Source organism: Patagioenas fasciata, chromosome W (genome assembly GCF_037038585.1).
Source record: "Patagioenas fasciata isolate bPatFas1 chromosome W, bPatFas1.hap1, whole genome shotgun sequence".
Lineage (NCBI taxonomy): Eukaryota > Metazoa > Chordata > Aves > Columbiformes > Columbidae > Patagioenas > Patagioenas fasciata.
The window spans coordinates 55,078,008-55,098,417 of NC_092559.1; the positions used below are offsets into that span (position 1 = coordinate 55,078,008).

At 40.7% G+C, this 20,410-nt stretch overlaps 1 protein-coding gene across 1 annotated transcript in view; it reads right to left on the minus strand.

Annotated features, from left to right (window-relative positions):
* LOC136115694 (guanine nucleotide-binding protein G(q) subunit alpha-like) overlaps positions 1 to 20,410 on the minus strand; it is a 160,749-nt gene that overhangs the window by 50,621 nt on the left and 89,718 nt on the right. The window contains exons 3-5 of the mRNA XM_065861900.2: positions 19,894 to 20,048; positions 4,549 to 4,677; positions 3,523 to 3,652 (exon numbers count right to left, since the gene is read on the minus strand). Of these exons, the coding sequence (XP_065717972.1) occupies positions 3,523 to 3,652; positions 4,549 to 4,677; positions 19,894 to 20,048 (414 nt within the window). The remainder of the gene's footprint in view (positions 1 to 3,522; positions 3,653 to 4,548; positions 4,678 to 19,893; positions 20,049 to 20,410) is intronic.

Genomic DNA, 20,410 nt, shown 5'->3' on the forward strand with positions numbered 1-20,410 from the left:
ATAATAAGTAAGTTTGCTGATGACACAAAATTGGAAGGAGCTGTTGACACTCTTGAGGACAGTCAGACCCTGCAGAGGGATCTGGACAAACTGGAGAACTGGGCTATCACCAACTGCATGAAGTTTAACAAGGGCAAGTGCCGGATTTTACACCTGGGATACAGTAATCCTGGCTGTACATACAGACTGGGGTATGAGATGCTGGAGAGCAGCTCCGTAGAGAAGGATCTGGGGGTTCTGGTCAACAGCAAGTTGAACATGAGATAACAATGTGCCCTGGCAGCCAAGAGGCCAACTGGGTCCTGAGGTGCATCAAGCACAACATTGCCAGTCGGTCAAGGGAGGTGATTGCCCACTCTACTCTGCACTGGTGTGGCCTTACCTAGAGCACTGTGTGCAGTTCTGGTCACCACAGTATAAGAAGGATATAAAGCTACTGGAGAGTGTCCAGAAGAGGGTTACAAAGTTGGTGAAGGGTTTGGAGGGGAAGTCATATGAGGAGCAGCTAAAGTCACTTGGTTTGTTCAGTCCGGAGGAGACTGAGGGGAGACCTCATCGCAGTCTACAGCTTCCTCACAAGAGGAGGAGGAAGGGTAGGCACTGATCTCTTCTCTCTGGTGACCAATGATGGAACACAAGGAAATGGTAGGAAGATGTGCTAGGGGAGGTTTAGGTTGGACAGTAGGAAAAGGTTATTCACCCAGAGGGTAGTGGAGCACTGGAACACGCTCCCCAGGGAGGTGTCCTGGCCCCAAGCCTGCCAGTATTCAAGAAGAGACTGGACACCTCCCTCAGACACATGGTGTGAACTGTGGGGCTGTCCTATGCAGGGACAGGAGTTGGACTCGATTATCCTTGTGAGTCCCTTCTAACTCAGGACATTCTATGAACTATGAGAGGGAGACTGGGGGAGAAAATACCCTCCCACTGTAAAAGATTAGGTTGGTGACCACTTGAGGAACCTGAACATACATAAATCCATGGGAGCTGATGTGATGCATCCCAGAGTCCTGAGGGAATTGGCTGATATAGTCGCTAAGCTGCTCTCCATGATATTTGAGAAGTCATGCCAATCAGGTGAAGTCTCTGGCGACTGGAAAAAAATGAAACATTGCACCCATTTTTAAAAAGAGTAGAAGGGAAGAGCCCCAGAACTACCACCCTGTCAGCCTCACCTCTATGCCTGGGAAGATCATGGAACAGATTCTCCCAGAAGCTACAATAAGGTACATGGAGTACAAGGAGGTAATTCAAGGGCAAGTCCTGCCTGATCAACCTTGGAGCCTTCTATGATGGAGTAACTTCATCAGTGGACAAAGGAAGGGCTATGGATGTCATCTAGCTGGACTCCTGTAAAGCCTTTGAAACAGTTCCCCACAACATCATTCTCTCTAATTTGGAGAGGTGTGGATTTGATGGGTGGACTGTTCAGTGGATAAGGAACTGTCTGGTGTAGTGGTCAATGGCACAAAGTCTAAATGGACACCAGTGACAAGTGGTGTCCCTCAGGGATCTATACTGGGACCAGTACTGTTTAATATCTTCATCAATGACATAGTGGGATCAAGTGCACCCTCAGTAAGTTTGCGGATGACACCAAGCTGAGTGGTGCAGTTGACACGCCTGAGGGATGGGATGCCATCCAAAGGGACCTGGACAAGTTTGAGAATTGGGCCCATGGGAACCTCCTGAGGTTCAACAAGGCCAAGTGCAATGTCCTGCACCTGGGTCGGGGCAACTCCCAGTATCAATATAGGTTGGGGGATGAAGGGATTGAGAGCAGCCCTGCAGAGGAGGACTTTGGGGTACTGGTGGATGAAAGCCTGGACATGAGGGAGGTGATTCTGTCCCTCCACTCTGCTCTGGTGAGACCCCACCTGGAGTACTGCGTCAGGAGTATTCCAGTCAGGCAGAAAGGGACCTGAAGGTACTAATTGACAGGAAGCTCAATATGAGCCAACAGTATGCCCAGGTGGCCAAGAAGGCCAATGGTATCCTGTCCAGTATCAAAAATAGTGTGGTCAGCAGGACAAGGGCAGTGATCCTTCCCCTGTACTCTGCATTGGTGAGGCCACACCTGGAGTATTGTGTTAAGTTCTGGGCCCCTCAGTTCAGGAAAGACATTGAATTGCTGGAGCGGGTCCAGAGAAGAGCAACACGACTGGTGAAGGGACTTGAACATAAGACCTATGGGGAGAGGCTGAGGGAGCTGGGGTTATTTAGTCTGGAGAAGAGGAGGCTTAGAGGTGACCTCATCACTCTCTAGAACTACCTGAAGGGAAGTTCTAGCCAGGTGGGGATTGGTCTCTTCTCTCAGGCAGTTAGCAATAGGACAAGGGGGCATGGGCTTAAACTCTGCCAGGGGAAATTTAGGCTGGATATTAGAAAGAAATTCTTTACAGACAGAGTGGTCAGGCATTGGAATGGCTGCCCAGGGAGGTGGTGAACTCGCCGTCCCTGGAGGTTTTTAAACTGAGATTGGACATGGCACTTAGTGCCATGATCTAGTAAACGGACTAGAGTTGGACCAAGGGTTGGACTCGATGATCTCTGAGGTCTTTTCCAACCCAGTCGATTCTGTGATTCTGTGATTCTGTTCAGCTCTGGAGCCCTCAGTACAGGAAAGACATGGACCTGTTGGAGAGGTTCCAGAGGAGGGCCACCAAGATGATCAGAGGGCTGGAACAACTCTCCTGTGAGGACAGGCTGAGAGAGTTGGGGTTGTTCAGCCTGGAGAAGCGAAGCTCTGGGGAGACATTATTGTGGCCTTTCAGTACTTAAACGGGGCCAATAAGAAAGATGGAGATGGACTTTTTAGAAGGGCCTGTTACGATAGGACAAGGGGTAATGTTTTTAACTAAAGGAGGGGAGATTCAGGTTAGACATGACGAAGAAATTTTTTGCAGTGAGGGTGGTAAAATACTGGAACAGGTTGCCTAGTGATGTGGCAGATGCCAGGTTGGATGGGGCTCTGAGCAACCTGATCTAGTTGAAGATGTCCCTGCTCATTGCACAGTGGTTGGACTAGATGACCTTTGAAGGTCTCTTCCAACCCAGACTATTCTATGATTCTATGACTCTATTCTATGATTTTATATTTCTCTACAGTCAGCTATTCCACTTTTAAAGCAAAATAGACAGGTTCCACTGACCCTCCATGGAAGAGATGATGTTGTGCCATATTATTTGAGGATTAGACTCTTAATCTCAATAGAACTTCTCATTTCATTACTTGTAGTTGCATATGGCTGCTGGTAGACATTTGGAAAACAGCCAGGACTGAACAAGCCAGCGTCATTTGAAAATTTTAAAAGAACTAAAAACTTTGAGTTTTTCTGTTTAGCAGGAAGTATTCAATCTCTCATTGTACTTTACTGGTCCAACAAATTTAATATCCAGATAATTATGTAAAAATACACACATTTCTACTTAAGTTCTCTACAATGTTGTGCTTTAATCAAATTGTAAATAATATTTTAAATTTAAAATTAATTTTCATTATTTATGGTGATACTTGCTTACCTCATTGTCTGACTCCACAAGCACTTGATCATATTCACTAAGAGCTACTAGGAACATGATAGAGGTGACATTTTCAAAGCAGTGTATCCATTTTCTTCTTTCAGATCGCTGGCCTCCTACATCCACCATTCTGCAAAATTAATAATGATCACATCATTTCCACAAATACCTGAGCAGATAAACATACAATCACATGTGTAACACTGAATCCAAGAATTTACTTGAAAACACAATTTGGTTTGTTTATCTCAAAAATTGAAGCCTAATGGAATGTGTTGTAAGTAAACAGATTGTTGTATTTGCTTTGTAGTCTGATATGATTTCTGAATTTGAATTAATATGTATCTCAAACCCCTTAAATTTCTGATACTCAAAACTTTCATGATTCTGAGCCACAATTCTAGAATTTACTATTAAAAATTCCAAACTTGTCAAGGCTGACTAATTTTAAGAGTATAAATATTATATAATACAATCTGTATTTACTGAAGTTGTTAATAGTCAAAATAAAAACTCAAATTTGCTGACAGAGCATATTCCAAATTCATTATGGGTCTCAATGTAACTAGAGACTTGTGTGCCTAACTTGAAATTGTAATTGCATAGTTATTCTTTAAGTAATTGTATTTGCACTCAGAATAAGCTGTGGGGAAAATTATTTGTAGGAGTGATATTAAACTTACAGAATGTCATTTGTGTCTAAAAATCAAGTACAGAAGTGGTACCTTTACATTATTATTCATAGTAAAACTGATATATTAATTTTATTAAAAAATTACTTCCAGTTTTTCTATCAATAATAACTACCTTCAGAAAAAGACAGGTCTGTTTGTCTCTCACCCTCTTGACATCTTTACCAACAGCTGCTAATCATACATGGACAAAACCATGAAAATAAAATGAACAAGCTCAAATTTTAAAAACATTGAATAATTTGTACTTTTAACCAATATTCTGTACATGGTATTACTAACATAAAAGGAAATGAAATAAACAAAGTAAATGATTGTTAAACTTTTTTCCTACCTGAAAATGACGCTTTGTAAGTCGAATGGATATTCAATGATCCCTGTTGTCGGGACTCGAACTCTAAGCACATCTTGCTGAGTTGGCAAATAGGCTGAATCTGCTATGCGGTCCAAGTCGTTAAGGTAACTATAGATGGGGAAAAACAACAGGAATGCAAGACGATACCATAATCTCACTGAGGAAAAGAGAAAGGAAGACTTGTGAAAAGAAATGGGATGTGGGCTAAGAAGTGCAACAGGAAATGGAACAATATTGACATAAAAGAGGGAAGGAAATAAAAAGCTTCAAGTAAATTCTACAAAAGGATAGCATGATTATTATGATTTTCACATAAATTTGCTTGGCTTTCACATGTTGAATCACCAACAACTAAAAATTTTTCAGTTATTCAATTCTGGTTAATTTAAAGACAAATAATATGATAAAATGTGTAAGAAATATAAGGCTATAATTTTATCTGAAACTGTAGCATATGTCTACAAAAAATAGATAAACATGAATCTCCTAAGTGACAATGAACTATTAATTATCAGTTTCAAAATGGTAGGAGGATAAATATCACTCTTTGGAGATAAAAAAAAAAAATCCCACACTGACAAATTAAAAAACTGTCCACCTGAAATTCCTGCATCCAGACTGAAACTTCTGATCAAGTTAATAAGCCTACAGTACATGCAATATATCCCAGTCAGTTAGCAAATAATCTGAAACTGCAATAAAATTGCTTGTAAGGGCTTATTAACTACAACACACAACTCTTTTGCTACTTTTTAATGGTGGTTTTCAAGTGTAAAGCAGCAGTGCACTCTAGGTTTTAATTAAGTTTCATAGGAGATGCTTCAAAAAAAGAGGGATAATATAACAATGCGTGATAGCCTGTCCAGGAGTTAATTCCATTCCATTAATTCAGTGGACCAGGCAGCTGGGGTTCTCCTCAGTGTAGATGTCTGGGAAAAAGACTGCCGTAAGAAATTAAGTTTTTGTGTATTTTATTACTTCCAAGCATAAGAACGACCAATTGGGTCAGAGTTAGCTATTGATAAGATAAGCTAAGGCTGCCCTGATTCATTCCAGGGAAGGGTACCAATGTACTCCTTGCAATTTATCAAATCATTAAATATCACTAAACTCTGAATGCATTCTTTCTTTCATAGTTATTATTCAAGGTGTTCTTTTTTAAATAAATCCACACAAGGAATAATTAGACTACTTCTAGATACTCCGAATGATTTGTTATGAAATAGTGAAAGTAAATTGTTATGAACAATGACAGAAACAAAGCAATTTGAGTTCTAATTTACAGCAAAAATACAGAAGAATTAATTTGTTAACTCTGGGAGGGAGACAAAAACATTACCAAATTTTTCTCACTCTCATTTTAATAATGGAAGATTAGGCTAATAGTAAATGTCAAATGTGAGAATATTACACATATTCAGGAAGATGTATTGAACCATATATGTCAGAAAAATTTTCATATTCAGAAGTTACTGCTCTGAAAATATTTTCTCAGAACCCTGACTAGTTTCTGCCAATAGGAAAAAGGGATTGAAAATCCGAGTATTTCATCTGCCCTTAGTTGTTTCATACAAAAAGCAGAATGGATAAGCTCATCATCAATTTGTTGCGGGGAAGGGAAAATCCATAACAAATTCATAACCGCCACAATATGAAATCTAAATAGGAGATGAAACAATAATTGACCTCTTTTTCCATCTCACCCCACCAAAAACATTGGTTTTGTTTTGTGGCTTTATTCTGGAAAAAAAAGAAGGGTACAAAGAAGCACTGTGGATCATTACATGCTGTAGTTAAGGAATAGACTGCCTTAGCTTATTGAATTATTTCATATACTGTTTCTTATATAACTTGTTTAGAAACAAGGAACAGAACAGTGTCTAACAGAAGAATGATTTAGCTGTTAACAAGAACATTTTCTTCAGCTGCGGGTGCAAAATAGCAACTGAAGGTCAGAGCTTTAATTGACAGCCCGCCTGACAAAAATAAAGAGATCTAGTGAAGAACAGGGAGACCCCAGACTCTAATTTTGCAACTGGCCCTGAGTAATGCATGAAGGGTAGGAACTTTGATTATGGGGATATAATTGTCCATTATAATTTCACTATAATTGTCCAATATAATTTTTCTCTGATGAGGGTCTCTCTTCAGGAGGCACCCATCTCGAGCTGCTCTACACTGTACCTTGTGAATAAATTATTTTTTTAAGAATTTCTGGAATCCTCTACTATGGGAAACCTAGGGAAAAAAACTTCCTTAACATAGTGATATTCATGAAAGCAGTAGAACTTTAAGAGAATAAATATGTAGGTGACCCAGTGTCCTGGTTTTGTTAAAAACAAGACCAGTTTCTCTTTTAATGAATTTTCCTTTCAGCTAAGTTCTTCTAAGTAACTGCACTTTTCTAAAGTTGGCTGCATGTTTTTGCAGACAGGAGCTGATAACGGAAGCAATGGAATGCAGAAGAGTCCCAGGTTTAGACTAATTGCTAGGACAGTCAAGGTTGCTGATAAAAACGCATGTCCCATAAGTGAAAGGGGCGTATTTGCAAGGAGGGGTGAACAGAACAGGTGACTAAAATTGACCAACTAAGTATTCCATCCCATCCACGTCATATACCCTATAAAAGTGGGAGATCACGAGGGTCTCTCTTTGACTATGGCTGGCATCTGAAGAGGACCCTGCCTGTCGTCCCTGCGATCTGAAGCCTGGTTCCAGACCCTGCATCCCTGAATCCAGTTCCGGTTTGCTGTGGAGTCCAGCCCAGGACTTCTGGGTGCCTGCCCTGCAGCTGCCGGAGGAGCCGGCTCTGCTGCCAGAAAATGTTGCGCTGTGCCTGGAAACTCAAGATTGGTTTTGTATATTTTGTATTATTTTCTCTATTTTATTAGTAGCATTAGCAAAGCATTTTTAACTTTTTTCCAACTTGCAAGTCTCTCTCTCTCTTTTCCTCCTATTGCCTTTCCCAGATGTTTAATTTCTTGTTGCATTCCTTTGGAAAGCCTCATCTGTAGTCTCCAATAAGTGAAGCTGGTTATTGTACCTCTGCACCATGAGCATAGTGGACATACTACTAAGATATGCAGTAATAAACATCTGACTGGTTTTTAGAAAGACAATAATTTAAAGGGGCATTATTAAATAGTCAAATCTCATTTATGTTACCGGAAACTGTTTAAAGAACAAAGTGTCTTAGCTGGTGTCCTAGCACAAAACACTCATGTAGCTTTTTTATGCTTTAAAATTGTATCTTTTGCTCATCAAGTTCTGCTCTTATACATGTACTAAACAGAAAACTACTTATTTTTTTCACCAGTACTATGTTCTATAGGCTATACAGAATTCATACACAATCTCATAGAGTCCTATTTCCTTCCTTAGATATATTAACAGTTTAAAGGATGTATGGGTCTCTACAAAGTCTCTCATATTATGCATTCAAACCCAGAATCATGGAAACAGTGTCAAAACCAGTAAGAGTACCTCACAGAAAAATTAATATAGTATGCACAAAATCCTGTAAAAAAAAAAAAAAAAATCTTTGTTACTAACTGTGCTGGGTTAGCTGAAACTGAGGTAATTTTCCATGCAGTTAGAATATTTTCTTCTTAGTAGCTAGCATGGTCTTTTGCTTTGGATTTAGCTTCAGAATAATGAGATAGCACTCTGGGATAGAGTTAAAGTTTTCTTCCAGTAGTTTTCCAGTGTTTGGGATTTGGTACAATATCTTGGTTGTTGCCAAGAAAGACTTTTTCAGCTGTCCAGCTGCAGGTGCAAAATAGCAGCTGAGAGGGAACATAACAGCACAGCACCTAGACTGACATCCAGGTTGACCAATGAAGTATTCCATACCATGAACATCATGCTCCATATATAAGTTGGAAGTTGTTGGGGACTGGCTGCTGTCCGTGAAGGGTTCTGCTCCTGCTGCCTAGTTCCCGTGATTTCCCTATGCATGCTGTGGTCTCCACATTTTGCTGGACTCGCTGCACTTGCAGTATCCTCCCTCTGGCATTCATTGCTGGGAGCATGTGTTCCAGCGGCTAAGTATTGCTCTGTATATTTGTGTAGCTTTGTATATTTTATAATATCCACATTATTACTCTTCTTTTTTTATTATTCTATTAAATCTGTTTCCATTCTAACCCACTTGTCTTTCCTCCTTTTCCCTTCCTTCCCCCTGAGGAAAGGCGAGAGAGAGCAGCTGCCTACTGTTTAGCCACTGCCTGGGCTTAAAAAGCAATACTAACAAATCACAACCAGAATCTATAGTGCAACAAAAGCAATTTAGAATACACCCTGCAATTTTTGGTTTTGATTAATGATAACACTTAGCCCCTACTAATTTTCCTTCTCATTAACTTAAAACTTAATGAATAAATATATCACTGTATTAATAAAAATAGGCTAATAGTTCTTTGTTGCACAACCTTACCTTTCAATCTTTTATTATTTTTATATACCTGCCATGAGCATGTAGAAAATATTCAATTAATTGTTTTAAAAATAGCTTTCTTCACTGTCTTGGGTCTGTCTGAGATGGAGTTAACTCTCTTCATAGCAGTTGGTATGGAGCTGTGTTTTATACTGGTGACCAAAACAGTGCTGATAACACACCAATGTTTTAGCTATTGCCGAACAGTGCTTGCACAGCATCAAGGTGTTCTCTCTTTCTCACTCTGCTACCCGAGGGAGTAGGCTGGGGGTGGGCGAGAGTTTGGGAGGGGACACAGCCAGGACATCTGACCCAAATAAATCAAAGGGATATTCCATGTCATATATAACATCACACTCAGCAATAAAAACTGGGGGTTTGGTGTTTTCCAAGGTAGCCATTGCTTCACAGCATCCTTGTAGTCCTCTTGAGTAGCCTGCGCCTTCTTCCAAAGCTCATAAATTCTCCTTTTATTCCTGAGTTCCAGATGAAGCTCTCTCTATTCAGCCAGGTGAGTCTTCCCCACTGGGGACAGCTTGCTCCTGTGCTTCTAAGATTACCTTGTTGAAGAGAGACCAGCCTTCATGGACTCCTTTGTCCTTCAGGACTGCCTCCCAAGAGACTCTGCCAACCAGCCTTCTAAACAGATCAAAGTCTGCCCTTTGGAAGTCCAAAGTAGCAGTTCTGCTGACTGCTGTCCTTAGTTCTTCAAGAAAAGAAAACTCAGTCATTTCATGATCGCTATGCCCAAGATGACCTCCAACTGACAGATTGTCCACAAGTCCTTCACTGTTCACAAACCACAGGTTCAGTGGGGCACCTTCCCTAGTTGTCTCACTGATCAGCTGTGTCAGGAAGTTGGCTTCCTTATACTCCAAAAGCCTCCTAGACTTGTTTCCCCTCTGCTGTGTTGTATTTCCAGCAGACATCTGGTAAGTTGAAGTCTCCCACAAGAACAAGGGCTAACAATCGTGAGACTTCTCCCAGATGCTTGCATAATATTTCATCTGCCTCTTCATCCTGGTTGGGTGGTCTGTACCAGACTCCCACCATGATATTTGCCTTGTTGCCCTTCCCCCTGATTCTTCCCCATAAACACTCGATCCTATCGTCACCATCATTAAGCTCCAGAAAATCAAAACACTCCCTAATATACAAGGTTTGTCATGTAAACCCACCCATGATCTAAAAACCCAAAATTCTGATAGTGTCACCAGTCCCACAGCAAGGTAGTGATCTGCTGGGTCTTATTGTATCTTCCTTCATCATACCCTGCAACTGAGGGGACAGAGGAGAATACTACTTATGCTTCTGAACCCTTAACCAGTTGTCCCAAGGCCCTGAAGTCCCTCTTGATTGCCCTCAGATTTCCCATTGCAACCTCATTTCTGCCTATCTGAAAAATTAGTAACGGATAATAATCTGAGGGTCTAACCAGGGCAGAAAGTATTCTCCTCACCTCTTTAACCCTGGCCCCAGGGAGGCAGCAGACTTCTCCAAGAAGTGGGTCTGATCTGCATATTGGGCCTTCTGTTCCCTTTAGAAGGGAGTCTTCTATAACCACAACCCGCCTTTTTTTCTTTATAGCAGCAGTTTTGATGGAAGGCTCAGACCGACTTAACCTCTGCAGCACCTCCAGCTTAGTTGAACCACCTTCCTCAGTATTGTTGTTTGGTTCCACTTGCAGAGCCTCATACCTCTGGTGCAAGCAAATGTAGGAAGGTGGGTCTGTCCCAGGGAAGGTAGGGTGTGACTCCGCTGGTCTATCTCCCTCTCACGCTCCCTGATACTCCTCAACTTACTTACCTCTTCCTGGAGCTGTGTCACTAAGTGGAAGAGTTCCTCTGCTTGAGCACAACTCCCACAGCTGTGCTCACTGCTGCCATCCAGTACTGGTGTAAGAGCAGGGCTCACCCTGCAGCCTGACACCTGGGTGGCTGCATCTTCCCACCAGATCTTGGTTTGGGCAGCTGCATCACTTGTGGTGGGTGCCGACCTTACAGAGGCCATGGCTTTCTGCCGGGTGGATACCATTTCTCCCTGGTCGAGCTGGCAGAGCTTCTCTGCCCTCCTTGCACACCCTTCTGCATGAACTACTGTACCATGCTGTTTGCCTGCTCTGTTCCCAGTGTTCCTGGTCGCTAGCACTCTCTAGGCTGCTCTTTATAAGTGTGTGTGTGGGGGGGTGGTCACAGCTGCCCTGGCAATGCCCATGTCTCCTCAGCGTCTCCTGCAAGAGAGTTGCCAGATCTTAGCGGGTCTCTCCGCTGCCATGGTGTTTCCCTGCCTCAAAGAAACCCTCACTGTGCCAAGACGTGCCACTTTGCTGCAGACCGGGGTAGCTCCAGAAAAGCTCCCCTCAGTAACTGCCCTGTTTACAGATGGATCCTGTCATATTGTAGGAAAACATCATAAGTGGAAAGCTGCTTGTGTTGGTTTGACTAAAAACTAGTTAATTTTCCTTCATGCAGTTAGAAACCTTCCATTTTCATATCTAGCACGGTTATTGTTTGGACTTCGTTTGAGAACAAGAAGATAACACTCTGGGACAGAGTTAATGTTTTTAATTGCTCTGATCTGAGAGCCAAGGACATTCTGAGCTCTCTTCCCACAGGTATGAGGCAACTGGGAAGTGGGACATAGATGGGGCAGACCTTGACTGACATCCAGACTGATCAATAACAATTTTCCATCCCATTAGCTTCATGCTTCATATTTAAGGAGAGTCAGGATCTTCTGTCTAGTTTTGGTCAGAGTTGGGGTAGACACTTGTTCGGGAGGGTTCTGTTCAGGACTTTCTTTGACCTTTTGTCATCCTGCCATGGACACTATTGCACAGATTATCCATGAATGTGAAATGTGCCACAATCAAACAAGCCAAGCAGGTATGGAGGACAATGGCTAAAATATAAATATAGGGTGGCCTGGCAGACTGATTTTATCACACTCCCACAAGCCTGTCAAGGCAAGCGCCATGTGCTTATAATGGTGGAAACAACCACCAGATGGTTGGAAACATATCCTGTGCCCTATGCCACCACCTGGAACACTATCCTGGGTCTTGAAAAGCAAGTCTTATAGTGACATGGCACCCCAGAAACAATTGAGTCAGACAATGGGACTAATTTCTGAAATAACCTCATAGACACCTGGGCCAAGAGCATGGCACTGAGTGGGTATATCACATCCCCTGTCATGCACCCACCTCTGGGAAAATTAAATGATACAATGGACTACACTGAGAGCAATGGGTGGTGGGACCTTCAAACACTAGGATACATGTTTAGCAAAAGCCACTTGGTTAGTCAACACTAAAGGATCTACCAATCGAACTGGCCCTGCCCAATCAAAACTTTCACATACTGTAGAAGGGGATAAATTTCCCATAGTTCACATTAAGAATATGTTAGGGAAGGCAGTCTGAGTTACTCCTGCCTCAGGCAAAGGCAAACCCACCCATCCATGGGATTGATTTTGCTTAAAGACCTGGGTGCACTTGGTGGGTAATGCAGAAGGATGGGGAAGTCCAATGTGCTGCTCAAAAGGATTTGATTCTGGGCGAGAATAGTCAATGATTTGAGTTGTATGATGTTAATTGCTATATAATACTGTATGTCATCACTATTATGGTTGCTATATGCCATATCAATGATATTACATTAAGAATTATCCAGATTAATAAAGAATGAACTTTGATCGAACCAGTCAAGTGCAGCAGTGATAGAAACAGAACTGGTGCCCAGCAACTTCCTTGACATCGACTGTGGGCTTGGACCATACTAGATACACCAGTTATGACCTCCAGATGGAGCATGCAACACCACACACCTTCTCTCCTGCCCTGAAAGAGTGTTATGACAGATGGAGCCAAAGTCATGGACTAAATGAACTCAATGGACATTTTAAAGGGATGGCCAATGGACTAAGAGAATCATATCTGTGTATTATATCAGAAGACAGGAAAAGTGGTGGTGAATAATCTGAATGTATTGGGAAGTGTAGGACCTGGGCATGCCGTAGATTGTATAGAATAAGGGGTGGATATTGTCCTGGTTTTAACTGGGACAGAGTTGATTTTCTTCCTAGTAGGTGGTATAGTGCGATGTTTTGGATTTAGAATGAGAATAACGTTGGTAATACATGGATGTTTTAGTAGGATAAGCAGTCAAGGACTTTTCAGTTTCTCATATTATGCCAGGTGCACAAGAAGCTAGGAGAGGGCACAGACAGGACAGCTGACCCAAACTGACCAAAGGGATATTCAATACCATATGACATCATGCTTAGTTTATATTTTGGGGGAAGCTGTCTGGGGGAACCGCTACTCAGGGATGGTGTTGTCATCACTGACAAGAATTAATCCTGTCTACAATTGCTAACTTAAAGATATGTAAATCGTTTCAGTTTTAAGTCAGTCTGCTCATATAACCAATATAAGAGTGACTTGCAAAACACCTAATCACAAACTACAGACACTGTTGACCTTGCAGCTTTACACATTTTGAAGCCTGCACAATTAGTTGTCTTACTTTAACATATATCTTGAGACTATTGGATAAAGTGTCCTTTAGCTGAACATTGCTCATTATATGCTAAAAGGATTATCTAATGCAATATGCAAACATGTAACCAATTGGCTCTTTAGAGTGTGAATGTAGTGATAAGATTTTGTATATAATGCCTTTTACTTTTCTTGCTGGCATGCTGGCTTTATTCCAGCATCCAAACTTGCACAAGTCTGTAATAAAAATAAATATCACCTCATCTATATGTGTGAAATTTGTCTCATTTGTATGCACACTGGGTAAAGAACCCTGTTTTGGGACAACAATGGGTCAAGTATCAATCACCTGGTGGTGAGAAATTGCAGTGTGCATCACTTGTTTTATATATTCTTTTATTACTGTTATTATTACTATTGTTGTTATTATTGCCCTTTCTGTCCTATTAAGTTGGTGCAAAACTAATTGTGGTTTTGGACTGTGAATTTTAAATCATTGTAACTAGGCTCAAACACATGTTTATTAATCAAACTAGAAACCATTACAATCAACACATTTTTGCCAACGAGAAATGTTTGTTTATTCCTGTAGCATAAAAATCCATTCTTCGGGATTTGATGAACTCTTGGAAAGCGTTTTCTCCATCCTGTTGGTTGTGGAAGCCTTTTCCCTGCAAAAAGTCATGGAGATACTTGAAGAAGTGGCAGTCAGTCAGCAAGAGGTCAGGCGAATGTGGCAGATGAGGCAAACCTTTGTAGCCCAATGCATTCAACATTAGAAGCGTTGGTTGTGCGACGTGCGGTCAGGCATTGGTCATGGAGAAGAATTGGGCCCTTTCTGTTGACCAATGCTGTCTACAGGCGTTACAGTTTTTGGTGCATCTCATCGATTTCCTGAGCATACTTCTGAGATGTAATGATTTCGCCGGGATTCCAAAAGCTGGCGTTGATCAGACCGGCAGCAGATCACCAAACAGTGACCATGACCTTTTTTGGTGCAAGTTTGGCTTTGGGAAGTGCTTTGGAGGTTCTTCTCGGTCCAACCACTGAGCTGGTCATCACAGGTTGTCGTATAAAATCCACTTTTCGTTGCACGTCACAATCCGATCAGGAAATGGTTCATTGTTGTTGCGCAGAACAAGACAAGACGACACTTCAAACTGACAATTTTCTTGATTTTTGGCCAGCTCATGAGGCACTCACTTATCGAGCTTTTTCTCCTTTCCAAGTTGCATCAAATGCCAAATGACTGTGGAATGGTCAACGTTGAGTTCTTCGGCAAATTCTCGTGTAGTTGTAAGAGGGTCAGCTTCGACAATAGCTCTCAGTCATTCCTTGTCAACTTCTGATGGCCAGCCACTATGCTCCTCATCTTCAAGGCTCTCGTCTCCTTTGCAAAACTTCTTGAACCACCACTGCACTGTGCGTTCGTTAGCAGTTCCTGGGCCAAATGTGGTGTTGATGTTGCGAGTTGTCTCTGCTGCAGTATAACCCATTTTGAACTCAAATAAGAAAATCGCTCCAATTTGGTTTTTATCTAATATCATTTCCATAGTCTAAAATACATATAAAATAAACAGCAAGTAATAATTCAGCAGCAAATAAACATAAAGTGAGAAAAAGCTCATTAAAATGATGTATAATAAACCCACATTTATTTAAGAATGTATTCCAATATCAAACAGCAAATTTCAACAATGCAAAAACCACAATTACTTTTGCACCAACCTAATATTAGACTGTCTTTATCTTAACCTATGAGGTTTACCTTTTTTTTTTCCAATTCTCTCCCCCATCTCACCGGGGGAGGATGTGAGTGAATGGCTGTGTGTGGTATTTAGCTGCCTCCTGGGTTAAACCACAACACAGAGACATGAGATGCCCAAAGAATTCCCTATAGGTTTATCAAACAAAAGAATTTATGTTCTAATTGCCAGAGGCAATAGCCACTAACAAAGTGTTGTAGTAATAACTTATGTGCATATACTGATCCTTCTCCTTTTGGGTCCCTAATCACATTTTATTTAGCATACAATCAACTTCCCCGAAATGCATCTACTTCTCAAGTGAAACATGGAAGCAAAATGTTACTTATAAGGAACAGGTATGAGGAAATTATTGTTCATTAGAATCTATAGAGAACTTCAAACTCTGGTAGAATACTATCATACAAAAATTACTAACTGACCCAAGCATTACAGTGAATACAATATTTTTTCAATTATTTATCAGGAGTCCTGGCTAACCAGGGATGTCCCAGTTGATTGGAAGTTGGCAAATGTGACCGCTGTCATCTACAAGAAAGGTCAGAAGGAGGATCTGGAAAATTACAGGACTGTCAGTCTGACCTCGGTGCCAGGGAAGGTCATGGAACAGACCATGCTGAATGCCATCGTGTGGCACATATAAGGCAAGAAAACTATTAGACCCAGTCAGCATGGGTTTATGAAAGGCAGATACTGCTTGACCAGTCTGATGTCCTTCTATGACGAAGCGACCTGCTTAGTGGATGAGGGAAAGGCTGTGGATGTTGTGTACCTGGACTTCAATAAAGCCTTTGACACCGTATCCCACAGCATTCTCCTGGAGAAGCTGGCAGCTCATGGCTTGGACAGGCATACTCTTTGCTAGGTAAAGAACTGGCTGGATGGTTGAGTCCAAAGAGTTGTGGTGAATGGAGTTAAATCCAGTTGGTGGTTGGTCACAAGTGGTGTTCCCCAGGGCTCACTATTGGGACCAGTTCTGTTTAATATCTTTATCAATGATCTGGACAAGGGGATTGAGTGCACCCTCAGTAAGTTTGCAGATGACATCAAGTTGGGTGGGAGTGGGCTGAGGCCAATTGTATGAGATTTAACAAGGCCAAGCTCCGGGTCCTGCACTTGGGTCACAACAACCCCAGGCAACACTACAGGCTCAGGGAAGAGTGGCTGGAAAGCTGCGTGGTGGAAAAGGATCTGGGGGTGTTGGTCAACAGCTGGTTGAATATGAGCCAGCAGTGTGCTCAGGTGGCCAAAAAGACCAACAGAATCCTGGCATGTATCAAGAATAGTGTGGCCAGTAGGACTAGGGAAGCAATCGTTCCACTGTACTCTGTGCTGGTGAGGTCCCACCTCGAATTCTGTGTTCAGTTTTGGGCTCCTCACTACAGGAAAGACATTGGGTTACTGGAGAGAGTTCAGAGGAGGGCAATGAGGATGGTGAGGGGCCTGATGCACAAGTCTTATGAGGAGTGTCTGAGGGAACTGGGGTTGTTTAGCCTGGAGAAAAGGCGGCTGAGGGAAGACCTCCTTGCTTTCTACAACTACCTGAAAGGAAGTTCTAGCAAGGAGGGTGTTGGTCTCTTCTCCCAAGTAGCAAGTAATAAGGTGAGAGGAAATGGCCTCAAGTTGCGCCCGGGAAAGTTCAGATTGGATATTAGGAAAAATTTCTTCGCAGGAAGGGTTGTAAAACACTGGAACAGGCTGCCCAGGGATGTGGTGGAGTCACCATGCCTGGAGGTGTCGAAAAGATGTAGAGATGAGGCTCTTTGGGATATGGTTTAGTGCTAGATTTAGGTTGTGGTTGGAATCAATGATCTTAAAGTTCTCTTCCAACCAAAATTATTCTATTATTCTTTCTTTTCTTTAGACTTTGAAAAACCTTGATATAAGCAGACTGGTTAAGATCTGTAGAGTATATATATATATATAAAGTTCTCATCTCACACAACTATTATTTCAGGCTATACATACCATGGTGTTTGTTACAGCTGGCACACACTGTAAACAGTATCTTTGAAGCCATAAAGGGAAGTGGTTTAGTGGTAAATGAGTCACCCATTAATGTATATGGGAAGTGAATAATGTCTATTTATATCATCTTGACTTTATTGCAGGTAAAAGTCTAGAAATTACTTAAACAACAACTTGAACATCTAACCATTGGTGCATCCAATAGTAAGGGGAAAGAATGTAATGTATTTACTGAACTATCAAGAGGTTCAAATCAATTCCCACCTTTCAGGAAACTTACTTTCTTAGACACTGCTCTCACCTCTTCTGGTAAATACACATCTATCTGATGCATTCCTCCAGTGTACTAGCAGTGGATATAAAACTTCAAAAGCGTTGATAAGAATGACAAAGTAGGTCAAAAGATGACAGAAAGTAACAGTATAGAAACTTACAGGATATATTAGAAACTAGCAACAGAATTTAGAAACAACAACACAAAGAGAAAATACAGAAAAAGAGATTTAGAAAGGCAATGTGTACTAACAGTGAGGGGAAAAAAAAGCAACACGAGAAACAGAATAAAAATACTATTTCTGTAAAAATGTTGGGAGAAAAAAATCTGAGAAGACTAAAGGAGACACTCTTGCAAGGGTTGAAGGAAGAAGCAGCATGAGATTGACGCATATGCTTCAAAACATATATAAGAGATCTGGTGGACAACAAACTATTGTTTCGATTTAATGTGTCAGGTACGATGAATTTACTAGTCTCAACGAGTCAGTGAGCACTGGATGGTTACTTCTTTTTAAGTGCTTTGTGAATCCCAGTAGTAAATTTCAAGCATTATGTTTTGCTGCTTTGTTACATAGGGATTTAAAGCTAGCAAATTGTGTTTAGATGTTTTATCCCTAAACATGTGGAGTGTATTTTTGAAACTATGTTTCTTTGGTGTCTGATTTTCCTGGACTTACATATGTAAAGAAACTCTGCAAGTATAAATATATGAGAGACTGATATAAAGACTCTTCTGTGGTGATTCATAATTCTAATGTTTTATTACTTGTTCTAAAACGATTTTTGCAGAACTCCACAAAAGGAATTATAATCTCTTATAATTAAAATCTAGAAACCTGAAATAAATCATGTTGTTAAATAGTTACATATGTTGAGTACTAGTACATTTACCTTTTGGAAGAAAATGTATGAAAATTTTGTTTCTACATCTCCTTAATGAGCTATATACTATTTTAATACTACTTAAAAGATCTACTATGGTGATGATTTCATTAGAACTAGGTCAGAACTATCAGATTAAGTACAATTTGATCTGAAGTAGTATCAGATACTTATTTCCTACTTCCGAGACTTACTAATTTTATTGTATCCTTCTAAGGCAACCATTAAAATGTATACATTTATTTCAGTTTTGAAATCAATATTATAGCTATCGTGGAATCAAAGCTAGGACCTACAAATTCAAAGTATAAGAAAAGCTCTGTTTCACCTTCTACTTATGTTTGCTGTTCATTTCAAAATGAAAACAATCAGAAAGTATAAATTTCACCCCAGACTTCTGTTATATGTATGGCTATGTTGTTCCATTGACTTTCATGGAACCTTCATGGTGCCTTTTAGTTTCTTCTGTGCTTTCCTCAATGAGAGGCTTCCTTTCATGCCGACCTGACATGGAGACTAGAACGATATAATCAGATTAATTTTCATAGCTAATATAAAAGTTCCAGTGGACACTATGGAAGTTTTTGCCACAGCTTTAATAATCAAGTGTTCCAATTCTTTTTCTAGTGGGCAAGTCCAAAAAGTCAACCTCTTCTACCATTATTCTTTTTTTTCTTAACAGATGAAAAATTTTACCAGAGCTATACAGTATATTACTCAGAGCAAATGAATTTCTTGGAGCCAACATTTAGACAGTCCTCAGGGTCCAATGTTAAATTCCACATTGCTATGTTCTCAGAATCCTGCCGCAAGACAGTACATGTGTACCATTCAAAACCAAGTTTAGTCACATATACATTTTGATTGTTGTTGATCTATAACAAATAGGATTTAACTTAAGCTTTTTTCCCACCCTTCACAAATTGAAGTCTGTTTTCAGTTATGTGTTTAACTTCTTGGCAGCCATATTCTTTCAAGATTAGGTCTTTGTGTAAAAGAAAAGCAGTTGAACAAAACACAAGAACACTTGCTTGGTACTATTTAACTCATCACCAGGACCAAAAAAGAGAAAAGGAAAAAAGGAAAAAAAAAAAAAAGGGAAAGAGGGAAAGAAAAAGGAAAGGGAAAAAACTAAGAAAACAGATGTTCTACAGCATTATAATTTTTATGAATTGCATGGAGGTCTACCCTTGCTTGCACTTCCCTAGTAATAAACTTAACACAAAATTTCGAATTATCATAGGCTTATGTTTTGGGAAACAAACACACACATAATACTAAACTAGATACACTACCTTCCTTACAGTAGCCTTTACATTCAAGTTATTAAGTGTATGTTTGTGCTGAATATGCATGCACACACAGATGCTTGTACACATATGCAAAAAAAACTGTACATGTATGTACACAAAAAGTACAAAAAGATAAAAAAATAAGAATTACTTTGTTAAGAACAGAAAATAAGATACAGTTGTTTGTAATCTCTATGTACTTACTATTTAGTTGAATCTGATAACTGATATTCTCGTCGTCTATCGTAACATTCCTGGATTCCAGGGTCATTCCATAAACTTCTTATTGCATCTACATAGGGGTTCTCAAAAGTTGACACCTTCTCTACATCGACTTCTCGAACTAACTGTGCATGAGCCTAATTTGAAACAAAGAAAACAATAAAATTTCACAGAATCACAAAATCAGAACGGTCAGGGTTGGAAGGGACCTCTGGAGTTCATCTAGTCCAACCCACCTGCTAAAGCAGGTTCACCTAGAGTAGATTGCACAGGAATGTGTCCGGGTGGGTTTGAATGTCTCCAGAAGAGACTCCACAACCTCTCTGGGCAGCCTGTCCCAGTGCTCTGGCACCCTCAAATAAGTTTCTCTTCATATTCAGATGTGGTTCAGTTTTTGCCCATCGCCCCTTATCCTGTCATTGGGCACTACTGAAAAGAGTCTGGCCCCATCCTCTTGACACCTGCCCTCAAGATATTTATAAGCATTGATAAGATCCCC